At 34.7% G+C, this 26290-nt stretch overlaps 4 protein-coding genes across 5 annotated transcripts in view; all 4 read left to right on the forward strand.

The window, feature by feature from the left end:
• CPSF160 (cleavage and polyadenylation specificity factor 160) overlaps nucleotides 1-6188 on the forward strand; it is a 21240-nt gene extending 15052 nt beyond the window's left edge. For both annotated transcript variants that reach the window (XM_089602748.1, XM_089602749.1), the window contains 14 exons: nucleotides 141-218; nucleotides 662-796; nucleotides 1307-1401; nucleotides 1669-1859; nucleotides 2025-2782; nucleotides 3062-3142; nucleotides 3225-3290; nucleotides 3406-3483; nucleotides 4155-4385; nucleotides 4472-4603; nucleotides 4683-4859; nucleotides 4957-5142; nucleotides 5368-5726; nucleotides 5815-6188. In XM_089602748.1, the coding sequence (XP_089458874.1) occupies nucleotides 141-218; nucleotides 662-796; nucleotides 1307-1401; nucleotides 1669-1859; nucleotides 2025-2782; nucleotides 3062-3142; nucleotides 3225-3290; nucleotides 3406-3483; nucleotides 4155-4385; nucleotides 4472-4603; nucleotides 4683-4859; nucleotides 4957-5142; nucleotides 5368-5726; nucleotides 5815-5929 (2682 nt within the window). In that variant the 3' untranslated portion in view covers nucleotides 5930-6188. The remainder of the gene's footprint in view (nucleotides 1-140; nucleotides 219-661; nucleotides 797-1306; nucleotides 1402-1668; nucleotides 1860-2024; nucleotides 2783-3061; nucleotides 3143-3224; nucleotides 3291-3405; nucleotides 3484-4154; nucleotides 4386-4471; nucleotides 4604-4682; nucleotides 4860-4956; nucleotides 5143-5367; nucleotides 5727-5814) is intronic.
• An 8940-nt stretch (nucleotides 6189-15128) lies between these two features.
• On the forward strand, nucleotides 15129-17532 carry LOC149379997 (protein PSK SIMULATOR 3). The gene is made up of 2 exons (XM_089602393.1): nucleotides 15129-16047; nucleotides 16663-17532. Exons 1-2 carry the CDS (start codon nucleotides 15329-15331, stop codon nucleotides 17258-17260), a joined length of 1317 nt encoding a protein of 438 aa, XP_089458519.1. The 5' UTR covers nucleotides 15129-15328; the 3' UTR covers nucleotides 17261-17532.
• A 2803-nt stretch (nucleotides 17533-20335) lies between these two features.
• LOC149379998 (zinc finger A20 and AN1 domain-containing stress-associated protein 6-like) lies at nucleotides 20336-20992 on the forward strand. The gene has a single exon (XM_089604088.1). It carries the CDS (start codon nucleotides 20336-20338, stop codon nucleotides 20990-20992), a length of 657 nt encoding a protein of 218 aa, XP_089460214.1.
• Nucleotides 20993-25427: 4435 nt separating this feature from the next.
• Nucleotides 25428-26084, forward strand: LOC149379999 (zinc finger A20 and AN1 domain-containing stress-associated protein 6-like). The gene has a single exon (XM_089604089.1). The coding sequence runs from the start codon at nucleotides 25428-25430 to the stop codon at nucleotides 26082-26084; it is 657 nt and encodes a 218-aa protein (XP_089460215.1).
• The last annotated feature ends 206 nt before the right edge of the window (nucleotides 26085-26290 follow it).

Raw genomic sequence — 26290 nt, forward strand, 5'->3', positions numbered from 1 at the left:
TCTTTAAGAAACTTGAACCTATGCTTACACTCCGTAATCTCCTAGGGCCCATAATCATAGAGTAGAAAGTATATTTTATTCATGAATATGCAGATCACTATTTTAGAAGTAAGTCTTCATGCCTTCGTGTTGTTTTCCAGGTTTGCTGTTCAGGTCATGGAAAGAATGGTTCTCTTAGTGTACTTCGGCAGTCAATTTGTCCAGAAATGATTACCGAGGTCTGTTAAATTATCTTTGTAGATGCATTTCTATGCTTTATACATGGTAAAATCTATACCATGTTTCTTATGTGTGAAGTTACTGATAATGTATATGCTTCAATCACTTTGTATGATACCATTTATTAGTGTCGAAGTGGTGAAATGTTGTATATCACTGCGTTTAGCTATACTTTTGGGCTGTGGGGTCGTTTGGTTATGGTGGTTTTTGGCCAGCTGTGCCTCCTTTTTTGGGCGGTGTAGTTCGTCAATAAAATGAGTTCTGTTTAATATTTTTTAAAGCAATACCTTTGTATTTAATAATGCTTGCCTTGTCTCAACAGAAGTCATCTATATATACACACAAATTTGTCGAATATTGGTCTGTACTAGGTCTTTAGTTACCCATCACGGGTCAATGTAGATTGCATGTATAAGTATCATCTCCCATTTAAACTTTTCAGGTTGAGCTACCAGGTTGTAAGGGAATTTGGACTGTTTACCACAAGAGCACGCGTAGCCATGACTCTTCAAAAAGTTCCGCGGCTGATGATGAATACCATGCCTATTTGATCATAAGTCTAGAGGCTCGAACTATGGTAATAGATGCGTGATACCTAATAGCATCTTCATTCATTTTTGTTATCATGTCTTGTTCATAAAACAACTTTTCATGAACAAATTATTTTCCTTTCTAGTTTTTGAAATAATATGTGCAATACACAGAACACGATGTGTTATACATGTGATTTGAATATTATTTCATTATTTTACTTAATATTCTTATTGCATTATCTTCTATGAAAAATCTTACAGAGGATGTATCTTCTCATCTAAACTAGTTTTGCATATTCTACAACTTTAGGCTCTAATCAGGACCAACTTTAAATTTAGTTAGTTTAGTGTAACAGAGAAAGGTGGTTTTGTTTGGAACTTTATACTATGCAAGCTAGATAGTAGCATTGCTATTGTAGTATAGTAAATGAATTTTCTAAGTTCATTTTCTGCTTCTACCGGAGAGTGGTTGTATATTTAATTTAGCTGTGATTGCTGTTCTAGTTAGCATTATCTACATTGTCTTTAATTGAAAATTATTGAATTTGATATAGGTACTTGAAACTGCTGATCTTCTGGCCGAAGTAACTGAAAGCGTGGACTACTACGTTCAAGGAAGAACGGTTGCTGCCGGCAATTTGTTTGGAAGGTGTTAATAATGCCCCATGTAAACGCGTTTTTTTAAAAATTATTTGCAGAGAGAAAAAGTGATTTATTTTTCTTTACCAAGAGGAAGTCCGTGTATCTGTATTTTGGTATTATCAGTTAAATCCAGAGATAAGGATCAAACAGTATCATTGGGTTATATCAGGAGTGATATTTATGTTAATCGATCGATATGTTATAATTTTAAGTTTTTATTAGTGTTACAAAATACTCACTCCTTGCTCATTTATTTTCCTTCTTTTTTGTTAAGGCGTCGAGTTGTGCAAGTTTATGAACGTGGTGCTCGAATTTTAGATGGCTCTTTTATGACCCACAATTTGAACCTGGGACCTACAATTTCTGAACCTGGTTCCGAGGGGTGTGTTGTTGCATCAGTTTCTATTGCCGATCCGTATGTTGTTTTGAGAATGACCGATGGAAGTATTCGGCTTCTTGTAGGAGGTACCGTTTTCAAGGCCTAATTTTTGTGTTTGTACTTCTGGTTGTTTTGACACTTGGCTGTCTGATAAAGTTTCAGTCCGTTTCGCTTCTGCCACTTAGTTTGTATTTTCTTATCATAGTCTGGCAACTTTCTCATTAACTTCTTGCTGTTAAATTGGTTTGCAGATCCCACTTCTTGCACTGTTTCTGTTAGTACACCAGCTGCCTTTGAGAGCTCAAAAAAATTGATATCTGCTTGCACATTGTATCATGATAAAGGACCAGAACCGTGGCTGCGTAAAACAAGTACGAATGCTTGGCTTTCAACAGTTGTTGATATGCCAATTGATGGTGCTGAGCATGATCAGGGGGATATATATTGTGTTGTTTGTTACGAAAATGGCTCACTTGAAATATATGATGTACCCGGGTTTAATTGTGTTTTTTCGGTGGATACCTTCATTTCTGGAAGACCAAACCTGGTTGATACATGTGTGCAATATCTACCTAAGGATTCTCAAAAAGCTATGAAAAGTTCTGAAGATTTAACTGGTCAAGGCAGGAAAGAAAATGTCCAGAACATGAAAGTTGTTGAGTTGGCTATGCAGAGATGGTCTGGAAAGAATAGCCGTCCTTTCCTTATTGGTATTCTGAATGATGGGACGATTCTATGCTACCACGCATACATGTTTGAAGATTCAGATAGTACCTCTAGAGTTGAAGATTCTATTTCTCCACAAAATTCTTCTTGCTCTAGGCTCAGAAATCTGAGATTTGTTCGAGTTTCAATGGACTCTTATGCTAGAGAAGAAGTATCAGATGGAAAGCCATGCCAAAGGATTAGTGTTTTTAATAATATTGCTGGTTATCACGGACTGTTCCTTTCTGGATCAAGACCAGCTTGGTTTATGTTATTCAGAGAGCGCCTTCGTGTTCATCCTCAGGTAAGGCTCCTATTTAACGTTGTAACCGACAGTCTGAAGCTTTAGATGCATATGACATTTGAAAATTTCTTAATTATAATTTTTGGAATACTTTCAAAATTTTATATGTTGCTATAGGAACTGTACTCTTTGTTCTTGTATTCCAGCTTTGCCGTGTTGAATGAATAAAGTCCCGATGTTTCTTTTGAAAAAAAAAAAATAGGAGCTACAGAAATTTATACCTTTATTAAGGACCATTGCCATGCAAGTTTTCCACGTGTCATTTGTATTTTTTTGCAGCTATGTGATGGTTCAATTGTAGCCTTCACGGTTCTTCACAACGTGAATTGCAACCATGGATTCATATATGTTACATCGCAGGTCTGAAAACAGTTTTACTCGTTTCTGTCAATGATTATTTTCATGGTTATGTGATCTGATTAATATGTTCTGAATCTTGTAGGGTATTCTAAAGATTTGTCAACTGCCATCTATAACAAGCTACGACAACTATTGGCCTGTGCAAAAGGCGAGTACTTTCATCTTTATTGTTATCATCCAAATATAAATTTTCTTCATTATCGAGGGGGTTTTTTATTTTTATTTTTTTTGTATTGATCTTTTCGTTTTTATTTAACTGGCAGATCCCCTTGAAAGGCACTCCACATCAAGTTACTTACTTTGCGGAGAAGAACTTATACCCCGTTATAGTTTCAACTCCTGTGAGTTTATGCCACCTTTTTTTCTTCTTCTTCTTCTACCATATACTTCATTGACAGAATCCTAATACAAGTAATTTATTTTTAGATTTTTAGACTCAAGTACCTGCAGAGGTTATGATTTCTGCTTGTCTATTGCTTATTTAGTTCAGGGCTTGATTAATTAATGATTTTTTAAAGCAGCAGATATATGTCTTGGTATCCAATTTGGCATCCGTTAGGCCAGGGATAGTACAGGACTGGCATCTTTTGTAAGCAGTCATATATCTAACCATGGTACTTGTGTACGCAAAACTTTACTGTCAGCTGTCCAAAAGAGGCCTAGAATGATTTTTTATGGAGAAACTGAATTTTTTTATGAAAAGAGGGGAACAGATAGTTTCATCTAGAACGAAGCAAAATACAAACTAGATTGCACTCGGCCAAGAATGCGATTCGGTTTGTGCTTGTTTATGTCCTTTTTCTTTCAGCTCATGTCTATTTTTATTGGAATTGGGGTGCCCCCCGATAATCGATGTTCTTTTTGTATAAAATGTCATAAAAATACAGATTGAAAACAATGGTACATTGGCTGTATTTATATATGTACGAATGGTGTGGGTTTCAGAAGCATAAAAATTATAGTTAGTTGATTCTCATGGGATAGTCGTGGTGCTCTTATTAACTTTATGTAGGTTCACAAGCCATTGAATCAAGTAGTATCATCTTTGGTTGATCAAGAGACTGTCCATCAGTTTGATAATCAACATATGAATCCCGATGATCTTCATCGCACATACTGTGTTGATGATTTCGAGGTTCGGATTCTGGAGCCAGAGAAATCCGGTGGCCCCTGGCAAACTAAGGCAACTATTCCAATGCAAAGTTCTGAGAACGCTCTAACTGTTCGAGTAGTGACACTCTTTGTAAGTATAATCATTGCTGTGGTCGTAAAAGTATTTTCTTAACCTCAATTCCGCTATATATTGCTCAATCCAATCTTTCAATACAGAACACAACGACAAAGGAGAATGAAACTCTTCTGGCCGTTGGGACTGCATTTGTGCAAGGGGAGGATGTTGCTGGTAGAGGCCGAATTCTTTTGTTCTCATTTGGGAAAGATGGAGATAATTCCCTGAATTTGGTAACCCGTTGTGGTTTATTTTACTGTATATTCTATATAACTAAAATTTACAAGATTGATCAGCTTGCTCCACATTCAGGTTACGGAGGTTTACTCCAAGGAGTTTAAGGGTGCTATATCTGCCTTAGCCTCTCTTCAAGGTCATCTGCTTTTAGCTTCTGGTCCCAAAATTATTTTACACAATTGGACGGGCACGGAGCTGAATGGCATTGCGTTCTTTGATGTACCGCCACTATACGTTGTGAGCTTGAATATTGTATGTCCTTAAACCTCTTTTTCCTATTTGTTTTGCCGTATATTGACGTAAATTTATAGCCAAATTCATCTTTGTTAAAAGTTGAATACTGCTGCAGGTCAAGAATTTCATTCTAATCGGCGACGTTCACAAAAGCATATATTTTCTTACCTGGAAGGAGCAGGGAGCTCAACTCAGTTTATTGGCCAAAGATTTTGGTTCACTTAATTGCTTTGCAACCGAGTTTTTGATTGATGCGAGTACGCTGAGCCTTGTAGTTTCTGATGACCAAAAGAATGTCCAGGTTAGTGTTTTTTTTTTTACTTCCTCATGTGTGATTCCATCTTCACGATTCTTGTCAATCCCTTTGTTAGACCCGGCAGAGAAATTTAATAATTTATTCCTTAATTTAGTTTTTAATTAATAATTACTAAAGTGGCTCATTACGGTTACAAAGGCTATTGAGATAATCATTTTGTTTAATAGTAGTCATATTTTTAGACATCGGTTAATTTTTGGTCGAGTGCAGATATTTTATTATGCACCAAAGATGTCGGAGAGTTGGAAAGGACCAAAGCTTCTATCGAGAGCAGAGTTTCACGTGGGCAGCCACATAACCAAGTTCTTGAGGCTGCAAATGCTTTCGATTTCGTCCGATAAAACCAACCGATTTGCGTTACTGTTTGGGACACTCGACGGAAGCATCGGATGTATCGCTCCGCTCGACGAACTAACGTTCCGAAGACTTCAGTCGCTGCAGAAGAAGCTTGTCGACGCCGTTGCTCACGTTGCGGGGCTCAATCCGAGATCCTTTCGCCGTTTCCGCTCAAATGGGAAGCCCCATTGCCCCGGACCCGATAGCATCGTTGATTGTGAACTTGTATGCAAGTAAGTTAATCTATCTAGTGCTACACCATTATCCCCTTAAAAATATTTCATTATAAACCTAATTAATCCACTTTTATTTTCTTGGCAGTTACGAGATGCTTCCTTTGGAGGACCAGCTGGAGATCGCTAACCAGATAGGTACGACTCGCTCTCAAATTCTTTCGAATTTGAATGATCTTTACCTAGGAACAAGCTTCTTGTAAACGTATTTGCAGAAATCAACAAGCTTCGTAATTGCTTTGCTTTGTTCTCCTTTAATAAGGATTATTTATTACCATCCATTTTTGGACTGGTTGGAACTCCGCCGCGCTTATTGCGGTTGTCGATTTTGCTTATTTAGTCTGGGAACAGGAACAATGCTATAACTTTAATATTATAATTGATCGTAAAATACAAGCAATCAGGCAAGAGATTTTAATTTATTTAATTTGAATCGACAGTAAATCAGACAGGTGACTGTAAGCTCTTTGGTGCAAATAACGTGGTGCTATAAAATTATAGCCATATGAAAACTCAAGTTTTGCCATATAACAAACTTTTGTTAAATTTTAAGTAAATAGTCGTGATATTTTATTAATCAAGCCAAAAAAATATTAATAGTTGTAAATATTTGTTAATAATGTAATTGGCTTAAAAGCTCATTTTAGAGGGAAAATGTGTACGGAGTCTACGGACACACGGTCTTTAATAATCGATTCAACTTAAAAAAAAAAAAATTCGATGAAGAATATTTCATATCACTATATATTCTTTAAATCATGCAATATCTATGCGTAGAATAATATTTTCGTACTCTTAGCGGCGAATTTTATTCGACTGTATTTGGAATTTTGGACACTGATATTGACATATATCATGTGAGAAAATATATACAACGAATCTGTAAGAAAATTGCAAAACACCGAGGGGTATTATGAATATCCTGAACCATCATTTCATGTTAAACTGGGCCAATGTTGCGCATGTGCCAGCTCCTCAAGCACGTGCTAAGAGCCTTTATAATTCGGTCTGCTCATAGTAGTACATTGAGGATGGCACACGTGCACAATGTATTTAAATATTTGCCACAAAACTATTTATATGTTGTTTTATTTCCCCTTCTCAAAGGGGCAAAAGAGACGAGCGACAAACAGTGAAATAATAATATTATCTACTTAAAAGTATTAACGGGATGTTTCTTAAATATACGTTTTCCGGGACCATTTGCTCTTAACGACTTGTCAAGCTAAAGTGGAACATCGCTCCTTCATTTATGATGAATGATAAGTGTCCCCTCCCCTCGTACATAAATAATACGTATACACATATATATACATACATACACACATACATACATACACGAGTGTATGTGCTACTTTACTTAATTTACCATTAAATTAAAAGTAGTGTGTAAATCTCCTTTAACTTTCCTCTAGATCTCCTTTTAAGGCCATTTATCTTCAAAAAAAGTCCCTTGCTAGTGGGATGTTGGTAGTGCTCACTTGGGTCTCATTCAAAGGGGAGGCAAATTGAGTGTTACTATGCTTTGACATGAAATGTATATTATCTTTTTTTCTTCTTCTTTTCATACTATCCATACCATGTTTGACATTTTGATTCCATAATAGTATATGGGGTCCTAGCCCTAGGTCATATAGCGAGAGTAGTGCAAAGTGAGTCAACTCGGCTGTTCTGATATCGAGTCACCCTGGCTGGCAGAGATTCCTTATCTTGTCCCACCCAAAAAACACCCTCGTAGCAAAATGACTAGCGCGTAGTTGTCCTTTATTATTTTACTTTTCCTTTCGATGGTTGTTTCTTTTTGCTAAATTTTTAACAACGAAACTTGTATTTAACACAACTTATACTTCACAAGCTGTGAGTTCATACATACGATTAGATTCTATTTTCAAGGTACTTTTGGAATTCCATTTATAAACTTCATATTGTTTTCTAATTAATTCCACTAGAGTGGGATCATTATCCATCAAGGTGTTCTGCTTTTTTAAAAAACTCCATTTAACGTGTGAAAAAATTGTGAAATAAAGTCTCTTAAATAGATAATGGGAAAAAATCTTCCAATTTATCATGCTTTTAGAATAATCTTGTTTTTTAAATTTTTTTTTTTTAAAAGAAGTATTTTTTTTGGGTGATTTAGTAACGCTTGCTTTCTTATTATTATTTTTTATATTTTTAAGCTTGGAATAACTTATGGGTCAATTTATGAACGTCTCATCAAGCAGCTGTAAGCCTTTGAACCAACGCTCTCCCAATTTGTCAAAAAACCTTCTTTGTCGCATCGCTATCTGAAATATGACTTTTTTTGTGTGCGAAGGTAGTGGTGTAATTTCCAACTTTTTACTGCGAGTTGGTGGAGCTACCACTTCCTAGTATTTCTCCAAGTAATATTTAAGAAAAAAAAAGTTTATCAACTTGAATTTCCGAATTGGATAACTAAATTGAATGCAACAAATAATTCTCCCGCTCAATATACACCAATCAAATACATATTATTAATAGGCCTCATTATAGTTCTCTACTTCATTTTTGTGATCTTGAACTTTGTTGTTGTCCTTTTGAGTTGAGAATAATATGATCCGTTGTCTTAGTCTTAGTGTGAAATGAATAAAGAAAGCACAATGATAATAACTAATAAGTGCAACATAATCTTCCCAAGGATCATATAAGAATATAAGAATGGTCTAGACAAAACAGGCAATAATACCACTTCACTTAAAAATAAAAATAAAAATCACGAGCGTACAGTTGGAAGAAAGACATTCATCATATATAGAACAGAACTATAGCTGCAAAATATTGCATGTGGCTTTTTGGACATTATAATACCCATAATGAAAATCTCACGTCACGACACATGAAACGAATACTTAATTAATATGTATCTATTTTTCTAGAATTAAAAAAAGAAAATCATAAAAGTGGTGGGCGTGATAGTTATATATTAATCTCAATTCGGGTAATGATGTTGGTCTTTTACTCGTGCAATGTTGGGAGAGTCTATTAGTACGACCATGACATGATCTATCCAAAGCAATGGTAGTAGTTACATCATCGCCCACTTATAATATAATATGGCATTATTAATGTACTATATATAAATATATATTATCAAATTTGGAGGGTAATAATGAATAGACAATTGATCCTGTGGTAATTATGTACTTGTTTTTTTTGGGCTGTAATTGAATGATGTGTATTTGTTTGCGTGGCAGCGTGCTAGGCTTTGCTGGCCACCCTTGAAGCAAACTATCATTCGCGTGCAGTAATTTATAAAACACATACAAAATAGTAATAATTAGTTTCAAATTATAATAAATTAATAATAGTAATAAAATTAAAAATCCTCCAGCTCACTTAAACCTTATAAAAATTTGATCTCAGGTCTACAAAAATAAATAGAAAATAAAATACTATAAAATGATCCGTATCGAATTACATGAGAAGGGGAATATAAGTTTAGATGATCTTGCCACTATCCCATTCTTTTTACCTTTCAAAACGGAACAATCTGTTCCAGTGTTGATACCAAAATCGTGACGAAGATGTACAAAATTCCTTGTTACGTCCGTTTGAATAATTATTCGTGTTACAGATGCCACAACCACCTTCAAGAGACTAGATTATATTAATATTTTGCACTGATACTTTTTTATCGGATGCTAGCTAGCTTGTGAATGTGAGGATAGTGTGTACTAGCATAATTAAACTGATGTGAGTCATCGCATATAAGGAAATCCTCAAGTTCTCGCGATACTCGATGTTGTTGGCGCTTGGCACTAACGGAGTATCCTACGTTAAAGAGGGGCTAATTTGTTTTTTTGTTTTTTTTTTTTATTATTATGTAAAACAATTAGAAAAAATTTAAATTCTAGTAAATTATATTAATAAAAAAAACTAATATTATATGGTATGGCAATAAGTGCGTGAGTAAGTACAGGCCCATGGAGGATCCACAAAAAAAAAATCTTTAACTTCTATACTCTTTTGATTTGATTGTTTACTTATGTCAATCAATGGTGTCGATTGTTAAAATATATATCAACAAATTGTGTCATTTATTGATATATATATATATATATATATATATATATATATAAATAAATCCACAAATTTTTCATTATTGATAATGACTTATATGTCGACATGTTATTTGTTGAAATATATAACAATCAATTTATATAATTTGTTGACATCACTAAATTGTGTTATTTATTAATATATATATATATATATATCAATGCTTGAGAGACATAAAATGGCGAAAGAGGATTTGGGTTCATTGTTTTGACCTCTAATTTCTCATACAGAAATCGATGAGAACCCAAATATCTTTTTTGAGTTCGTAAATTCAATGCGGTACGGTGCATCGTAACGAAATGAAAGACAATACCAAAAGATTTTGTATTGGTGTTGCTGTTTTATATCCAGATACATAACAATCTAGAGCACAGTACGCTATACAATGATATATATATATATATATATATATATATATATATATTATATAATTAAATGACACAAAGTCTTCGCATCTTTGAGAAGATGATATCACGTCCACATAAATACAATACATATGTTATTAGATTAATGTTTTCTAGAAAACCAGTGATGATCCCACAAAGCCACCAGATCTACACTTCATCAACCAACCGATAACTTGGTGACAAGTGTCAACATTTGAGGAGGCCAACAATCAAGCACAGAGTGGCTTCTTTCTCCAAAACAATTCCTTGAAAGTCTCTCCAGTCCGCAACTAGGTTATTTTGTCTATTTTCCACATTTTTCTGTCACTACAAATCCCATTGTCTGTGGATACAGACAAACTCTATTTTAATCTATTTGTAAAAATAATGAGCATCGAAATTACATATAATTAATACAACTGTACGGTACCCACAAACCGGGATTAATTAACAATATATATATATATTATCCTTGCTTTTTATATTTTTTTAATGGGCGTAATTAAGCTAGATTCATATATATTACTATAATCTGAATTCTCATTATTGTTTATATTGTAGGAAATATTTCATTCAACCTTTCAAATATATATATATATATATATATATATATATATATATATATATATATATATTTCTTTCATAATCCTAAGATGTTCTTTGAAAACGACATTTATACTATCCATATAATTTTTTTTATGCCTACGTCCGTGAAAAAATTAACACGTAGTATTTACTAACTTTTTTTAATTTTTTTTTTTTATCATGTATAAGAGACTAGATTAATGGTGAGAAAAAGGTCTGTTGCGACATATGGTCATAGGCATTGTATTATGTATATATAATATACATATGTATATAATATGATGTGTAGAGCGAGAGAGACACTAGAATCAAGGTATGGAGAAATGCAGGAGGGTCTCGTGGCTGGCTATTTATATTGTCCGACAAGTAAACAGCGAAATCCTTTGCCTGTTACGCAAAAGCAAATGCAAAGGCAAAGGCTAAAAAGTATTACAACCTTCAAAAACTCATCACCATGCATCATTACTATACACAATCGCCGTTTTAATCATAACTGATTCATTCAACCCAGCTCATTTTGGAAAATTTAACTACCTACTCTCTCTCTCTCTCTCCAACTTGTTTGATTCTTTGATTTGCTCGATAATAGATTAATAAACCATTTAACCCTAGCTATAACCATGTATGTGGTCCAAATGATCGTGAATATCAAGCATGGCTAGTTCAGCAACATCGATCTAATTGCACCACCACCATCACATGTACTTTCTTCCAAAGTCAAAGCCGCCATCTGGTCAACGGAAGTCTTGGATCTCTCTCTCTCTCTCTCATACATTATTACAATTCATATATCGTGGGTTCACAAGTCACCAGAATTAATCTCGATCATGAAAAAAAAACGAAGAAACCTTTAAAGAAAAAGAAAAACATTTTGTGGTATTTTAAGTTTTAACACAAGCCACGAGGTCAAGCCTCAAATTTTCCATGCACTCTAGTGGGTACAAGGCAAAGAGCTTCTTCTAGAACTAATTATTATTTTATAACAAATTTCTTTTGAAACGATATATATATATATATACATATATATATATATATATATATATATATATATATATATATACGTGTGAACCCACTTATATATGTTTTTATTAGTCTCGAATATATATGAATTTCCATACTACAATGCACCACTATGTACATTCAAAAGCAAAGACTAGGATCAATGCTCTAAGAACCGACCATGGAGAACTATTAATCTGCTAGTCAATTTAATTGTTTCGTCCAGATGCATCGGTGCCAATCATATATCTGGTTGAAATTACTTTTAGGAATTATGTAATCCACATAATTTTTTTTGGATATCCATGTCACTCGCACATATATCTTTACACATGTATCTATAGGGGTACGTGTAGGACTACTTAATTTGTCGCAAGTATATTATGACTCAACCATTATATATATATATATATATATATATATATATATATATATATATATATATATATATATATTCAATTGACGTAAAACATGTTGCACATCAATGCTACATTAGACGAAATATTGTGTATCTCAATATTTAATCATTTGTACAATTGTATATCATATCCTAATAAGCATCCAATGAATATATGATATTTAACCATTGTTTAAATTGTATATCATATCCTGATGAGTATCCAATGAATGACTAGTTCATGCACAAACGAGAGCGCTCTTGTTTGGGGTTAATTTTTTATCTGGGCATGCGTGAAAACTAAATTAATAGACGAGTATACAGTTTATATTAAAAAATACATGAAATATAACATAAGAATTATGTTATTTGTAGCGCGATTATTATGTATTGAAATTTGCTTGTGTTGTTGAACAAAATATAAAATATTATTCTTTACTTCTTATTGCTTTTAGAGTTGGTCAACCCTATGTATTGGGTGTAAGGTCAACTATTGATACCTAATACTTAGTTTTCACACAGCTAGACCGCTATACATATATATGGTAGCTTATATTATATTCAGAGAATTAATAACAATATATAGGAGTGAAACTATAAATCTTGAACATCGCATATATTCTCAGACTTTTGAGAGCTACAAATATTGTATAGAGATCTCTTAAAATTAGGAGACACTTCGAACAATAATATCTAAGGATACATCGTACAGAGATTACAAATTAATTCAATACACACATCAAATATTTTGAGACAAAACCGCAGTTCTTGCCGCCCAAAGTAGATTACTCAAACGAATTTTTTATTATATAAATACTTTTATTAGTTATCATGGAAGGTCAACAATATTATTGCAGTAAATTTCCCACAACTATAAAGAATTTTAAAGTAAAATAATTCGTTTTAAACATTTTTTTTAGGGAAAGTGAGGTGGTCAAAAAGTTTGTGAAAAATTGGGATGACAAACTGATTTGATATTTTACTCTCATGTTCATTTGTTTGGAATGTCTTCTTTGTCGTTAAAGGTTATAATTATCAATTTGTCGAGCATTTGAATTATTGCTAGCCTTCTTCACTTTTTTTTTTTTTTGGAGGGAAGCCTTCATCACTTTATTATAATTTGATGTCTACCTTTTTCGTTCAGTACACTCTCATGAGTTAATATAGTGTGTGTGTGTGTGTGTGTGGTACACAAATACAATGATCCAAAATATAACTGGTTACCACAATAGTTTTTCATGGCCCTAGGAAATATAAATGATATTATTTATGAATAGTACGTAGACATCTTGAGAGATATGATCTATATGTAGATAAATTTTCAAAAAATGATCAGGTACACTGAGTATAACAAATCGGATTATCTAGAGTTATATTAAATTATCGCCTAGTTTATTACACATTATTATTATTATTTTTGGTAAACGTCTATCTAGCCTATATATTTACAGCAGGAAATATACATCTAATTAATATTCATATATCCATAGCTAGCTGGTAGAGTACGTACATTAAGTACACGACAAAAATATATAGCCAAAACCAACAAGTAATTTATAATATGTCATGAAACCATAAGAATTAAATATATATATATTTTTTTTAGTGAAAAACGAGAAGAGAGACGCCAATGTTAATGGCCCCCCACTTCCTCCAATTATGATAGGAAAAACAGCATCTAAGATATAAAGCGTCTCACTCCAAATATTTTAAAATTGATTTTTATTTTATTTTACACTAGCTGTAGGTTCATTGGCATTTACTTACTAAAATATTTTAATTGAAGAAAAAACACTTACTTAATTTTACATTATTATTAAAATTAAAATGAAGATCAAACTTTCAATTTAATTTTAGTAAAGAAGCATAACTTTTTCTATTCAAATATATAGTTCGAAATTATACAACCTTGTAAAATTCAAACTAGCCAAATAGTTATTATAAAGTTTGTCAAACAACCCTTCACCCTTGTAAGTTTCCAAATAAATCACCGTTTATGTAAAGTTAACCCATCTAATTTGTGAAGCTAAACAAATAAAAGTGATGACTATTATTGGTATCAAAACAATAGGTGATGACTATTTTATGAATTATAAATTTTCACACAAGTGATATTCTCTACCACATAAAAGAAGAGATTCAATTAACTTAGGTTAACCTTTAACCGAAAATTTAGGTTAAAGGTTAACCGTTTAACCGATTTTTTTAAATTAGGTTAACCGAAATTAACCGAATTAACCGAATTGTTTTTATATATTTTATTTAATATTTAAATTTATTTAAGAAATTAATGCCTTTAATTTCATTATAATTAAATTAATTAGTAAATTGATATAATTAATTTTTTAAAAATTATTATAAATTCGTATATAAATTTTAATAAATTTCAGTTTAACTAAATTAAATTTTGTTAATAGATATTATTAATTATAATTAAAGTTAAATTAATTAATTTAATTTGAAAAATAATATATTTTATTTTTTTTATTTAATAAGTCTTATAATCTAGGTTAACCTAGGTTAACCGAAAATTAACCGGTTAAAATTAACCGAACGGTTAATTTTAACCGAAATCGCGGTTAAAATTAACCGTTCGGTTAATTTTAACCGGTTAATTTAGGTTAAAAAATAAATAAAAAAGATTAGTTTAACCGAATTTGCATCATAAGATTATAGAAACATCATCCGGAATCTATAATTTAAAAGTACGATTATCTTTTAAAAAATTAAAAATGCGTACTAAAGGGAATAATCAAAGATCATTTCGCTTTTTCTGACAAAAAAAAAAAAAAAAAAAATTCAAAAATCATTTCGACAGCGTCTGAGGCTTCAACTGGAAACGACAAAGCAACCCTTTACTTTCTAGCCTAATCACGCGCCATCACTGCATGTGCGTCTCTCTCTCTCTCTCTCTCTCTCTCTCTCACATAAAGATTAATAAAAAAAATCTATATATTTTTCCTCGTCGACACTCAAAACTTTCCTTCTCTCTCTCTGAGATGTTTTTTTTTTCTTTCCCATATCAGAAGACTTTGTTATATGATATGTGAGCACTTGAAATTAAACACCCCACGAGCTCTACACATTTCATCATATCTTTATCCTTATCCCCATCACATCTCTCTCTCTCTCTCTCTCAATCTTGATCACAATATCACATGGCGTTCGAAACCATGCTGATAAAGGTGAAGACGAAGATATTCGCGTCGTCCGCCGCGGCGGCGGTGGGAGTGGTGTCCTTCGAGATGGCGGGAGTGATGTCGAAGCTCGTCCAGCTCTGGCGACTCCTCTCCGACAACAACTCCGACAGCGCCGCCGCGATCGTCGCCGTCACGGCCCTCGAAGGAGTCCGCAAGATCGTCTCCAACGACGACTCCTTCCTCGCCGCCCTCGCCTGCGCCGAGACCCTCCAGACCCTCCGCCTCCTCTCCCACCCCATCTCACGCGCCGCCGCCAGATCCTCCTCCGCCGCCGGATTCCCCTCGCTCTTCCGCGACTTCGCCGACTCCGGCCGCGACCCCAGGGGCTGGACCCTGCCGTGGCGGGAGATGGACGCCGTCGCGCGCAAGATGGACCGGCTCGCCGCCGCCACGGCGCTGCTCCGCCGCGAGATGGAGGACCTCGCGGCGGCGGAGGGCAGCCTCAGGAAGGGGGCGAGGCCGGCGCCGGAGTTCCACCAGAAGATCCTGTGGCGGAGACAGGAAGTGAAGTATCTGAAGGAGAAGTGTCTCTGGAGCCGGAGCTTCGACTACGTGGCGTCGATACTCGCGCGCTCGATCTTCACAGTGCTGGCACGTGCCAAGCTCGTGTTCGGACTCCAACCGCCTCCCAGGTCTCCTCTCTCCGCCGCCGTACATCCCTCTGACTCCATCCCTAGGTACACTATATATACGCTCATCTCATTTTTTTATTATTTTACTCTTTTCGACATTTTAATTGATTAAGATTGCTTGCTCATCAATTAATATTTGCACCGGTAGTCATCTGAAAAATTGGGTGTGTAAAGTTATATAGTCAATTAAAATTAAAAGTTACATATTATTAAGTTTGTGTAAAAATTAATGAGATAGCTAAACTTTGTAAAATTGTCGGAATATCAAACTCAATGATCATGCAATTAATTTTTTTTTTTAAGTGAAAATATTTACTCATATATAAAATATCAAAATTCGGTTAATGAATTAATAGCTAAACTTTATAAAATTGTTGAAATATCAAATTTAATAACTTTTTTGATCATGCAATTAAAGTTTTCGAAATGAATTTTACTTATATATAATATCAACATTTTAACTATGGTTTAATTCTTTTTTGCTAATAAATTTTACCCACCCTTAATTTTTCATTATCATCATAATCATATTAATTTTTACATTTAAACTTAAATTTGCACGATTTTTCATATATAAAAAAAGTTGCTACACACATACCCATATCTATATCTAAATTCACGCACATGTACTCAACTTGGTTTGATATCATTATCTTTCAGCGTCCCGGGAACGAACAACAAGCAGGGCTTCCTCGAGGAGACCACTCGCGTGGTGACGAATCCGCCGGAGACGACCCTGGGCGCGGCGGGGCTGGCCGTACACTACGCCGGAGTAGTGATGGCGATGGAGAGGATGATCAAGTCCCCTCAGCTGGTGGGCCCCGAGGCCCGCGACGAGCTCTACTCCATGCTCCCGGCGGCCGTGCGGGCCTCGCTGCGGGCCCGCCTCCGCGGGGTGGGATTCTCCGCCACCGACCCCGCCCTCGCCGCCGAGTGGCGCGCCGCGCTGGCCCGCATTCTGACGTGGCTGTCCCCGCTGGCACACAACATGATTCGCTGGCAGAACGATCGGAGCCTCGAGCAGAGTCATCACGGCGGATCGTCGGGAGTTTTGCTTCTTCAGACGCTCTTCTTCGCCAACACTCACAAGGCCGAGGCCGCGATCACCGAGCTTTTGGTGGGGCTTAATTACATTTGGAGGTTCGATAGGGAAATGACCGCAAAGGCCTTCTTCGAATCACACCTCAACAATACTACTACTACTAATAATAATAATAATGCATTGTTCGTCAATAACACTGTTGTGCCTGTTAATTGATATTAATCGATTTTGATGAGGGTTGATTGTTTTCTTAATATATATATAGTTTTATATATTATATATTACTGCGGAGTATTAAGATTCGGACCCCACCCTGATGATGATGATGATTATATATATATGATCGATCATTATTCTCTGTATATTAATTCTATATGTATTTTGTGTAGATTTTTTTTTTCTTTCTTCTGCGAGTTGTATATTAGTCCGATGATCTGATTTTTTGAGTAATCAAAGAAACGATGATATCTTGGGTTTTGCAATTGAGATATTTTGGTGATCGTGTAAATACTGTTACGTTTTCTTCTTGTTTTATGATTGTTATGAGCATGGACGAAGCCAAGCCACATAACTAGAGTTTATTTATTGATAAAAAAAAATCCCATTATTAATTGAAAGCCTAATAACTCAAGAATATTTATGTCTATCTAATTTATTTTTAAAAAAAATATTTGGGATAAAAAAAATTAAGTCATAACTAAACAATTTAAATTGTAAAAACACAAAATATAATACGAGTATTAGTTATTAGATCTTCAACAACACCAGTTAGGCTGAGATAGCGATTGTGGGCCTACACATTTGCTATTTGTTACTGTTGTAGCATCATGGTTTTTGTATATTTTTATATATTAGGCAAGTATTGCTTCAACCACGTATAAATGCGCTGTTTTTTTCCCCTTAACTTATTGTTTTGGCTGAATTCAATTTCAAGGCGAATATGCGGCAGCAAAATATGGGAGGTCCTATTCTCAATTGACTTATTAAGTTAAAAATAAATATTTTTAAATAAACAGCTGAGATTGGGACGCTGCTGGGACACATATATTCTTATAGTATATGATTAAGATCATGATGGGTTATATATTTTATTTATTTTCCTCCCCTTTTTTTTCTTTCTTTTCTTCGGTTACATTATTATGTTTGCATTATTCCAACGCCTAAAGGGAATATAGTCTTTAGTCTAATGGTTAATGTAGACCACGCAGAAATGAGTTGATTTGCTTTAACTTGGGCTACTTTGTGTGATATGGATCACTAAACCCCATTTTGGGATACGTATCACGAATAATTCTCAAGGATATAGTTTATTATAAACATGTGAATGGATGAAGTGATGTTTATCCATTTCCCGAGATATATATATATATATATATATATATATATATATATATATATATATATATAGTGGCGTACAGAAAAGATAAATACAATACCTGAAATTGAAAAGAATTCCCGATTTTTCGATGGAGGAAATTACTCAAATTTTCCATATGTTGAGGGCCATTTTAATCAATATTATTACTTATTTTATGGGTCCATTCATGACTTTGCCTACATATTAACAACTATGAGTTATTCCAACTTCCTTAACCTCATATTTTATGTTCATTTGTTTTACCTTAGATAGAAATTCTCCCAATATGCAATTTCGGTACCTGAAAAATGTTCCTACATCTATCATCTATGTTTATGTGTACAAATATTATTTTTCATCAAATATATCTGTTTGATTTTTAATAGATGGATATAAAAATATCGTCGATGGGACATATCATACTTGTCATTACCTGATTTATTTATTTTTACATCTTTTTTTTACAAGAGCGTATTTTGTTTGCGCACATATTTTTCTTTATAGAAGCGTATGTGAAAAATTGAAAAGGCCGATATATACTTCAATTTAATTTTTACATCTGTTAGGTTTTAATGGCTGATCGTACAAATTTTGATGGAGCCACATAATCGAACTCAAACGAAATGAAGAAAGTGCATAAATAATAGTCAAGCAAAAATAAATTTCAGCACTATTTACAAAATTTGTTAAAGTCTAGTATCTACAAGTCTAAGTCAAAATGAAGACAAGATCATGTTAGAATTAGACCTCGGTAAAAACTACATGGACTGAAATTAAATTGACCAAAATATCATCCCTTTTTTTATTTTCATTTTGTTTTACTTTCTTTTAACCATTTTTAAAGGAATTTTTAACCCATAATTAATTCAAATATCATTCTATCTTATAAAAATAAACTATAAAATATCTTCTTCGAAATCAAAACTAGTGTTTTTAAACTCCAAATTCAAACACCTTTGTGATTTATGAAACACGACGATATTATAAAATTTGCACCTTCTATTCTATGTACTATAAAAAGGTCGGCATAAAATAATTGACGTTATTCATAAATTTATGACGATATAAAAAAGTGATATCTCCGTCAATTTGAATAGGTACTTACGGGCCAGTTCCTAATTTGCGGTGCATGAAAACAAGGCGGCCCAATGGACCTACGCTCAGTCAATTAGGCCAAATCTGGTATTAAAAGCCCAAATATCACACACAGTCATGAAAATGCTTTGGCCCAGTAAGGTACTTGTAGTTTAAACAATGAACAACACGTGTTAGATCTTTCCGACTTTGCACTTTCTATGTACTATATATAGGTCGGAATAAAATTGTTGACGTTATTTACAAATATAAGATAATATTGTCTATTTAATCGGAGTCGTTTTGAATTTCATTGGCGCTAATTTTAAAATTTAAGCCGTTGGTTTTATCAATTTATTCATTTTCAGGAGGCCTTTATAAAAAAAAAAAAGATAATATTTTATATAAAATTTATGACGGTATAAAAATGCAAGTACTTTTATAAAATGAAAAAAAAAAGTAAAATAAAAATAGTGATATTTCCGTCAATTTGAATACATGTGTCTAATTCAAATGACCCACAAAGGCCTAATCCGGAATTAAAACCCAAAACCCAAAAGTCACACGGACGCTTTGGCCCAGTAAAGTACTTGTAGCCCAAACAATAAACATAACACGTGTCAGATTAAAAAATCCCTCATTCTAACTTCGAAATTAGGATTAGATAAGAGTCCGACTCTAATTCCTACTTTACATCAGGTGTCCCAAAACCTATATAAGAGACTCACTGTGTGGTTTAAAAATACAAAAACACCTCAAAAGCTTGACGAACAACACTTGATCGTATATACACACAAAGCAAGTAGTTCTGTTTGTATCAAAAGATCTAAAGTAGTATTGCGAAGAAGAGATCGATAATAATGGAGTGCGTTAACGGTTGTGGCTTCTTCGGATCGGCCGAGACACGTGACATGTGTTCGAAGTGCTACAAAGACTTCATCAAGACCCAAACAATCTCTGATAAGCCGATCTCAGCCGCTGATAGTCTCGATGCTAAGGTACGGGACATCGGGGGAAAAATCCTGAAGTTGATCTCAGCCGTCGATCGCATCCGTGATGAAACTTGGTACGACATGATGGGTGAGCTGTCAAAGATAACGGCAAGATACACTAACTTGAACTCAGCCGTTAGCGGAGGCGATCAAACAGTGGCTTCTGGAAACGACGTCGAAGTTGAGATGTCTGAGATCACGGCGACGATCTCTAAGTTGATGTCAGCCGTCGATCGCAGGGGTGATGAAAAGAAGGCTTCTGGTAGAACGGACGGCCAGGATGAGTTGATGGAGAAGATGAAGGGTTTGAGAGTGAACGTGAAGGTGAATCGAAACCGGTGCGAGTGTTGTAAGAGGAAGGTCGGGCTTCTAGGGTTCCGGTGCCGATGCGGCGGAGTTTTCTGCGGCCAACACAGAATGCCTGAGCTTCACACGTGCGACGTTGATTACAAGGAAAGAAATCGCTCCAACGTTAACCCACACCTCACCTTGGTCAAGGCCGATAAGTTGGAGTATAGGATTTGATTAGATATTTTAAATGTTTTTGTGATTGTGTTTTTAGGGTTGTAAATTGTAATGTTCTGCAATCACGTTAATGTAGTATTTTAAATTTTCTTCATGTTGCTCAGTGTAAAAGCAATCATTATTATTTGGAATTAAGTATATACAATTGTAGTTTTATGTTACACAGATGATCGATAAATTGCATTGAAATAGAAACCGTATATTTTTTTGATCGAAAACTCGTGATGTGCTTTTACATGAATTAAGGGGGTTTTGCGTCACAAATATTTCATTAATTCTTTCATTGATATGTCCACTCTGAATTTCACATTTTATAAATTCATTTAACCGATTCTGCTTAAAGTTATGGTCAAATAATTTGCTGTGACGTAATATAATTAACTTGAGTTGATTTACCTAATTAATTATCCAATATTTGAAGAGTAAGAAATAAGATGAAAGAGTAGAATGACTAAGAAAGAAAAGGAGGTGGCTAGACATTTTGCGTTGCATACTCTTACGTTGTGGAACCAAACCTAAAATTATACTGAGAAAAAGAGAAATCCAAACAGTATATATATTTATCATTTGATATAATCATTTTCCATAATATTATATGTTCGTCTAATCTAAATTCATACACAAGCATGTCTATACCTTATTTCCATATTTTGTGACATCAAACACCGGGGTAGCAAGCAAACCTGACCGTGTTGGCCATGTTGCTAGAGTTTTCAATTTTTTTTTTAATTAAATCTTTATAATTCGAGTGATAAAAGGACATATCAGCTTATTCAAAATCCAGCATATAATTCAAGGTTAAGCGGAGCTGAGGACTATTCGCAACAGAGTACTTTTTGCGAGATCGAGTTGGAGTCTAAGTAGGTAATCTCAATTATCCTTCGGCACCATGAATTCGTCTTGAATAATAGATGATATCTACGCCATTTATACACTCGCGGCCTCATTATTCAACTTCGTTAAATGAGTCTGAAACCAAGTGGCCCATCAACATACCCAATGCAATTTCATTAATTCATGTATTTATTGTTTATGCATGGATTGATGAACCTTCTCTCTCTGTGTATTGTTGATCTTCTCCGGACCGATTTGGTCAATCTTGAATTAATAAAAATCTTCGTCTTGCCCTAAAATTTTCTTTTCAAAAAGAAGAGAAGAAGTTCCTGGTTATTTGATTCATATGCTTGTCCTATTCTGCGACAAAATCCTACTTTATTAATCAACGCATAATCTTATATATATATATATATATATATATATATATATATATAGCGGGATGGATATGCGTAAATCTTATCTTATTTTCTTTTTCGATAAAAAAAAATTATGAGAAAATGGAGGAGAGATAAATTAATTCTGTATATTATCATCTTACCTCATTTGATTTGATTTTATTGTTTCTTTTTTTCTTACCTAAAAATAATAAATGGGTTCGCTATATTATGAAAACTCAAGTTTTGTTATATAGTTAACTTTTGGGAAATTCTAAAAAATAGTCACGAGATTTTATTAACAAAGCCAAAAAGACATTAATAGTTATAAATATTCGTAAATAATTATAAATAACCACACGTTCCAAGGGCAGACATGAATTCTAAAAAAGTCCAGAAATTGTAACATCAATGTAATGACTAGTTACTCTAAATTTACAAAAAGTTGGCTATTTAATAAATCTCTAAATTTTGGTGGCTTAGTTACTCGATTAATTGCTAAAAAAATTCTTCAATTAAAAAGCTTCCTTGGATAATACTCTCTCTCTCTCTCTCTCTCTCTCTCTCTCTCTCTCTCTCTCTCTCATCGCAACCTCGCTATTTATCTCTCTTCCCCATGTCTTTGTCTCCCGTTCTCTTTCGCTCAATTCATCTCTATTTTTTTCTCAGCCTTCTCCTCTCATTCTCTATCTCTCCTTCTCTCGGTGAAGCTCGATCGTCGCCAGTAAGTTTGGTTGATTTTTAATTTTTATGTAATGTTTAGGTTTTGTAAAGATGGTAACTTCTTTTTAAGATCTAGGTAATCCCGTTAGTTTTTTTTTTTTTTATATATCTATCTTGCAAAAGGGTGAAATTATATACTTTTGCATACTCATATTTATTTTATGTAAGCGTTGCAAATTTTGCGACAACGTTGGCACAAACGCTTCAAACAGGTTGCAAATTTGTGACAACATTGTCACAAAATATATAAACGAGACCTTGATATGCATGGTAAAGATTGTGTAACAATGTGATCACAAAGCTGTGAGTTTTGTGACAACATTGTCACAATTTCTTTTTAACAAACATAGGACTCGTTTTAAGATTTCTAACAATGTCGTCACAAACTAGTAAGCTTTTGTGATACCATTGTCACAAATGCGGGCATGTTTGTGAAAAAGAACACTTTATTTATAAGACAAGGCGTTCCTCAAGAATGTGTATCCATGTGATTTATCGTGATGACTTATGTATGTACGTGGCCTATTCGTGCGCGGACTAAGACTAAAGCATATATATATATATATATATATATATATATATATATATATATTTCAAATTAGAAGGTATAACTTTCTCTCTTTAGCTCTTAGTTTTTGGTGACAAAATTGTCATAAATTGCTCAAATTTTATTATAACATTGTCGCAAAATACTCAGTCTTTGTGACAACGTTGTCACAAAGTACTCAAATCATTGTCACAACATATCATAAATTTTCTACTTTATTTACAATTTTTTTTTTGTAAAGTCTAGTATATGTAAGTATTTTAAGTTTAGATCAAAAGTAAAAAAAAAAATAAAGACAGAAAAATGTGAGAAGTAGACCTTGCTAACACTACATGGAATTAAATTAAATTAAATTGACCAAATATTATCATTACTTTTTATTTTCATTTTGTTTTTCCTTTTTATCATTTTTTTAGAATTTTCAACGTATTATTACTTAAAATATTATTCTATCTTTTGAATGTAAAATATTAAAATATCTTCTTCTTCTTAAAAAAAAAAATAGTGTTTCTAAACTCCAAATTCAACAACGTAGGCGTTTATGAAATATTATAAAATTTGCACCTTCTATGTACTATATAAGCTCGGCATAAAATCTCTGATTAAAAAAACTATCGGCATGAAATCTTGACGATATTCAAGAAAACCTATTTCTTGCGTCTAATTCCTCATTTGCAATTCAAGAAAACCTGGCGGCCCAGTGCAGTCACGCTCAGTCAAGTGGCATTTGCGGCTGAAGTCACAACTTCAGCCATTTCTTGCATTTGTGTCACTTATTTGCTAAAATTGCATCCGTATCACTTATTTGCATTTTTGTCACCTATAGAAAGTCTAAATTACCCTCACCTACAAAAGAGGCTGGTTCCGGCGGAGATTCGATGAGATTCAGCGCGATTCGAACGTAAAATTCGCTCAACTCACGAGGATGGTGGAGCGGGTTCTACAGACCGCGCAGACCAGCCCGCCGGAGAAGGAGGCTGGCGGCCGAGTCGCGTCGGAGCGTCCAGGGGTGCGAGCGAAGGCGGCGGCGGTCGGAGATGGAGTGGATCTGCAGAACCGTGCGACCTCGTCGAGCGTGAACCCGGAATCCGGCGCGATTCTTAGATCTAGATCTAAGAATCGCGAGGAGGAGGCGGCGACGAAGCCGTGCTCGGTCGTGAAGGCGTCCCTGAGGGACGTCGGAGTGGCGGCGGCGGCGAGCGTGATGCTGGTCGGGAACGCGATGGTGATGGACGTCTTGCTCGGAAGCAGCGACGGCGGTCTCGTGTTCGAAAGGAGTCTACTTTTTTTTTGAAATATTTGACTGCGAGTCTACTTTTTGTAATTTGTTCTGTGAGTCTATTTTTTTTCGAAATATTTGACTGCGAGTCTACTTTTTGTAATTTCTTCTGTGAGTCTACTTTTTTTTTCGAAATATTTGACTGCGAGTCTACTTTGAAATCTGCGTAAGGGTATTTTGGTCCTATTTTTTTTATCAAAGTGACATCTATGCAACACCTTTTTTCGTCGTGACTCATTTGCAATTTGGAGCCTAATTTGTGACTTTAATGTAAATCTCTCCTCAGTCAATTAGGTCACATCCGCGGCATTAAAACCTAAAGCCCAAATATCACACATGGTCATGAACACACTTTGGCCCAATAAAGTATTTGGTCGTCCAAACAACACGTCGACACGTGTCAGATCCTTCCGACTTCGATAATAGGAGTAGATAATAAGTCCGACTCAAATTCCTACTTTACAGCAGGTGTCCCAAAACCTATATAAGAGACTCACTGTCACTGGTGTGGTCTAAAAAACCGAAAATACCTCACAAGCTTGAGCAACAACACGTCTACAAAACCACTCGACCATACATACAGAAAGTAGTTCGGTTTTTACTTTTTAGGGATATAAATTAATCAATATTCATCAAGAGATCTAACGTAGTATTGCGAAGAAGATATCGATAATAATGGAGTGCGTTAACGGTTGTGGCTTCTTCGGATCGGCCGAGACACGTAACATGTGTTCGAAGTGCTACAAAGACTTCATCAAGACCCAAACAATCTCTGATAAGCCGATCTCAGCCGCTGATAGTCTCGATGCTAAGGTACGGGACATCGGGGGAAAAATCCTGAAGTTGATCTCAGCCGTCGATCGCATCCGTGATGAAACTTGGTACGACATGATGGGTGAGCTGTCAAAGATAACGGCAAGATACACTAAGTTGAACTCAGCCGTTAGCGGAGGCGATCAAACAGTGGCTTCTGGAAACGACGTCGAAGTTGAGATGTCTGAGATCACGGCGACGATCTCTAAGTTGATGTCAGCCGTCGATCGCAGGGGTGATGAAAAGAACGCTTCAGGAAGAATGGACGGCCAGGATGAGTTGATGGAGAAGATGAAGGGTTTGAGAGTGAACGTGAAGGTGAATCGAAACCGGTGCGAGTGTTGTAAGAGGAAGGTCGGGCTTTTAGGGTTCCGGTGCCGATGCGGCGGAGTTTTCTGCGGCCAACACAGAATGCCTGAGCCTCACGCGTGCGACGTTGATTACAAGGAAATAAATCGCTCCAACGTTAACCCACACCTCACCTTAGTCAAGGCCGATAAGTTGGAGTATAGGATTTGATTCGTTTTTACTGTTTTGTGTCTTTATTAGGGTTGTAAAGTTCTCCAGTCAGCGTAATGTAGTATTTTCTTCTTCTTCTTCTTCTTCTTCTTCTTCTTCTTCTTCTTCTTCTTCTTCTTCTTCTTCTTTTTACTCAGTGTACGAGCGACCATTATTATTTGGGAAGAAGAATATGTTGCTCATAGCCAATAGATTATGTTTGTATT

The sequence above is a fragment of the Urtica dioica genome, chromosome 12 (assembly GCF_054948205.1).
Source record: "Urtica dioica subsp. dioica isolate 48M chromosome 12, U.dioica_male_clone48M_v1_H2, whole genome shotgun sequence".
Classification (NCBI taxonomy): domain Eukaryota; kingdom Viridiplantae; phylum Streptophyta; class Magnoliopsida; order Rosales; family Urticaceae; genus Urtica; species Urtica dioica.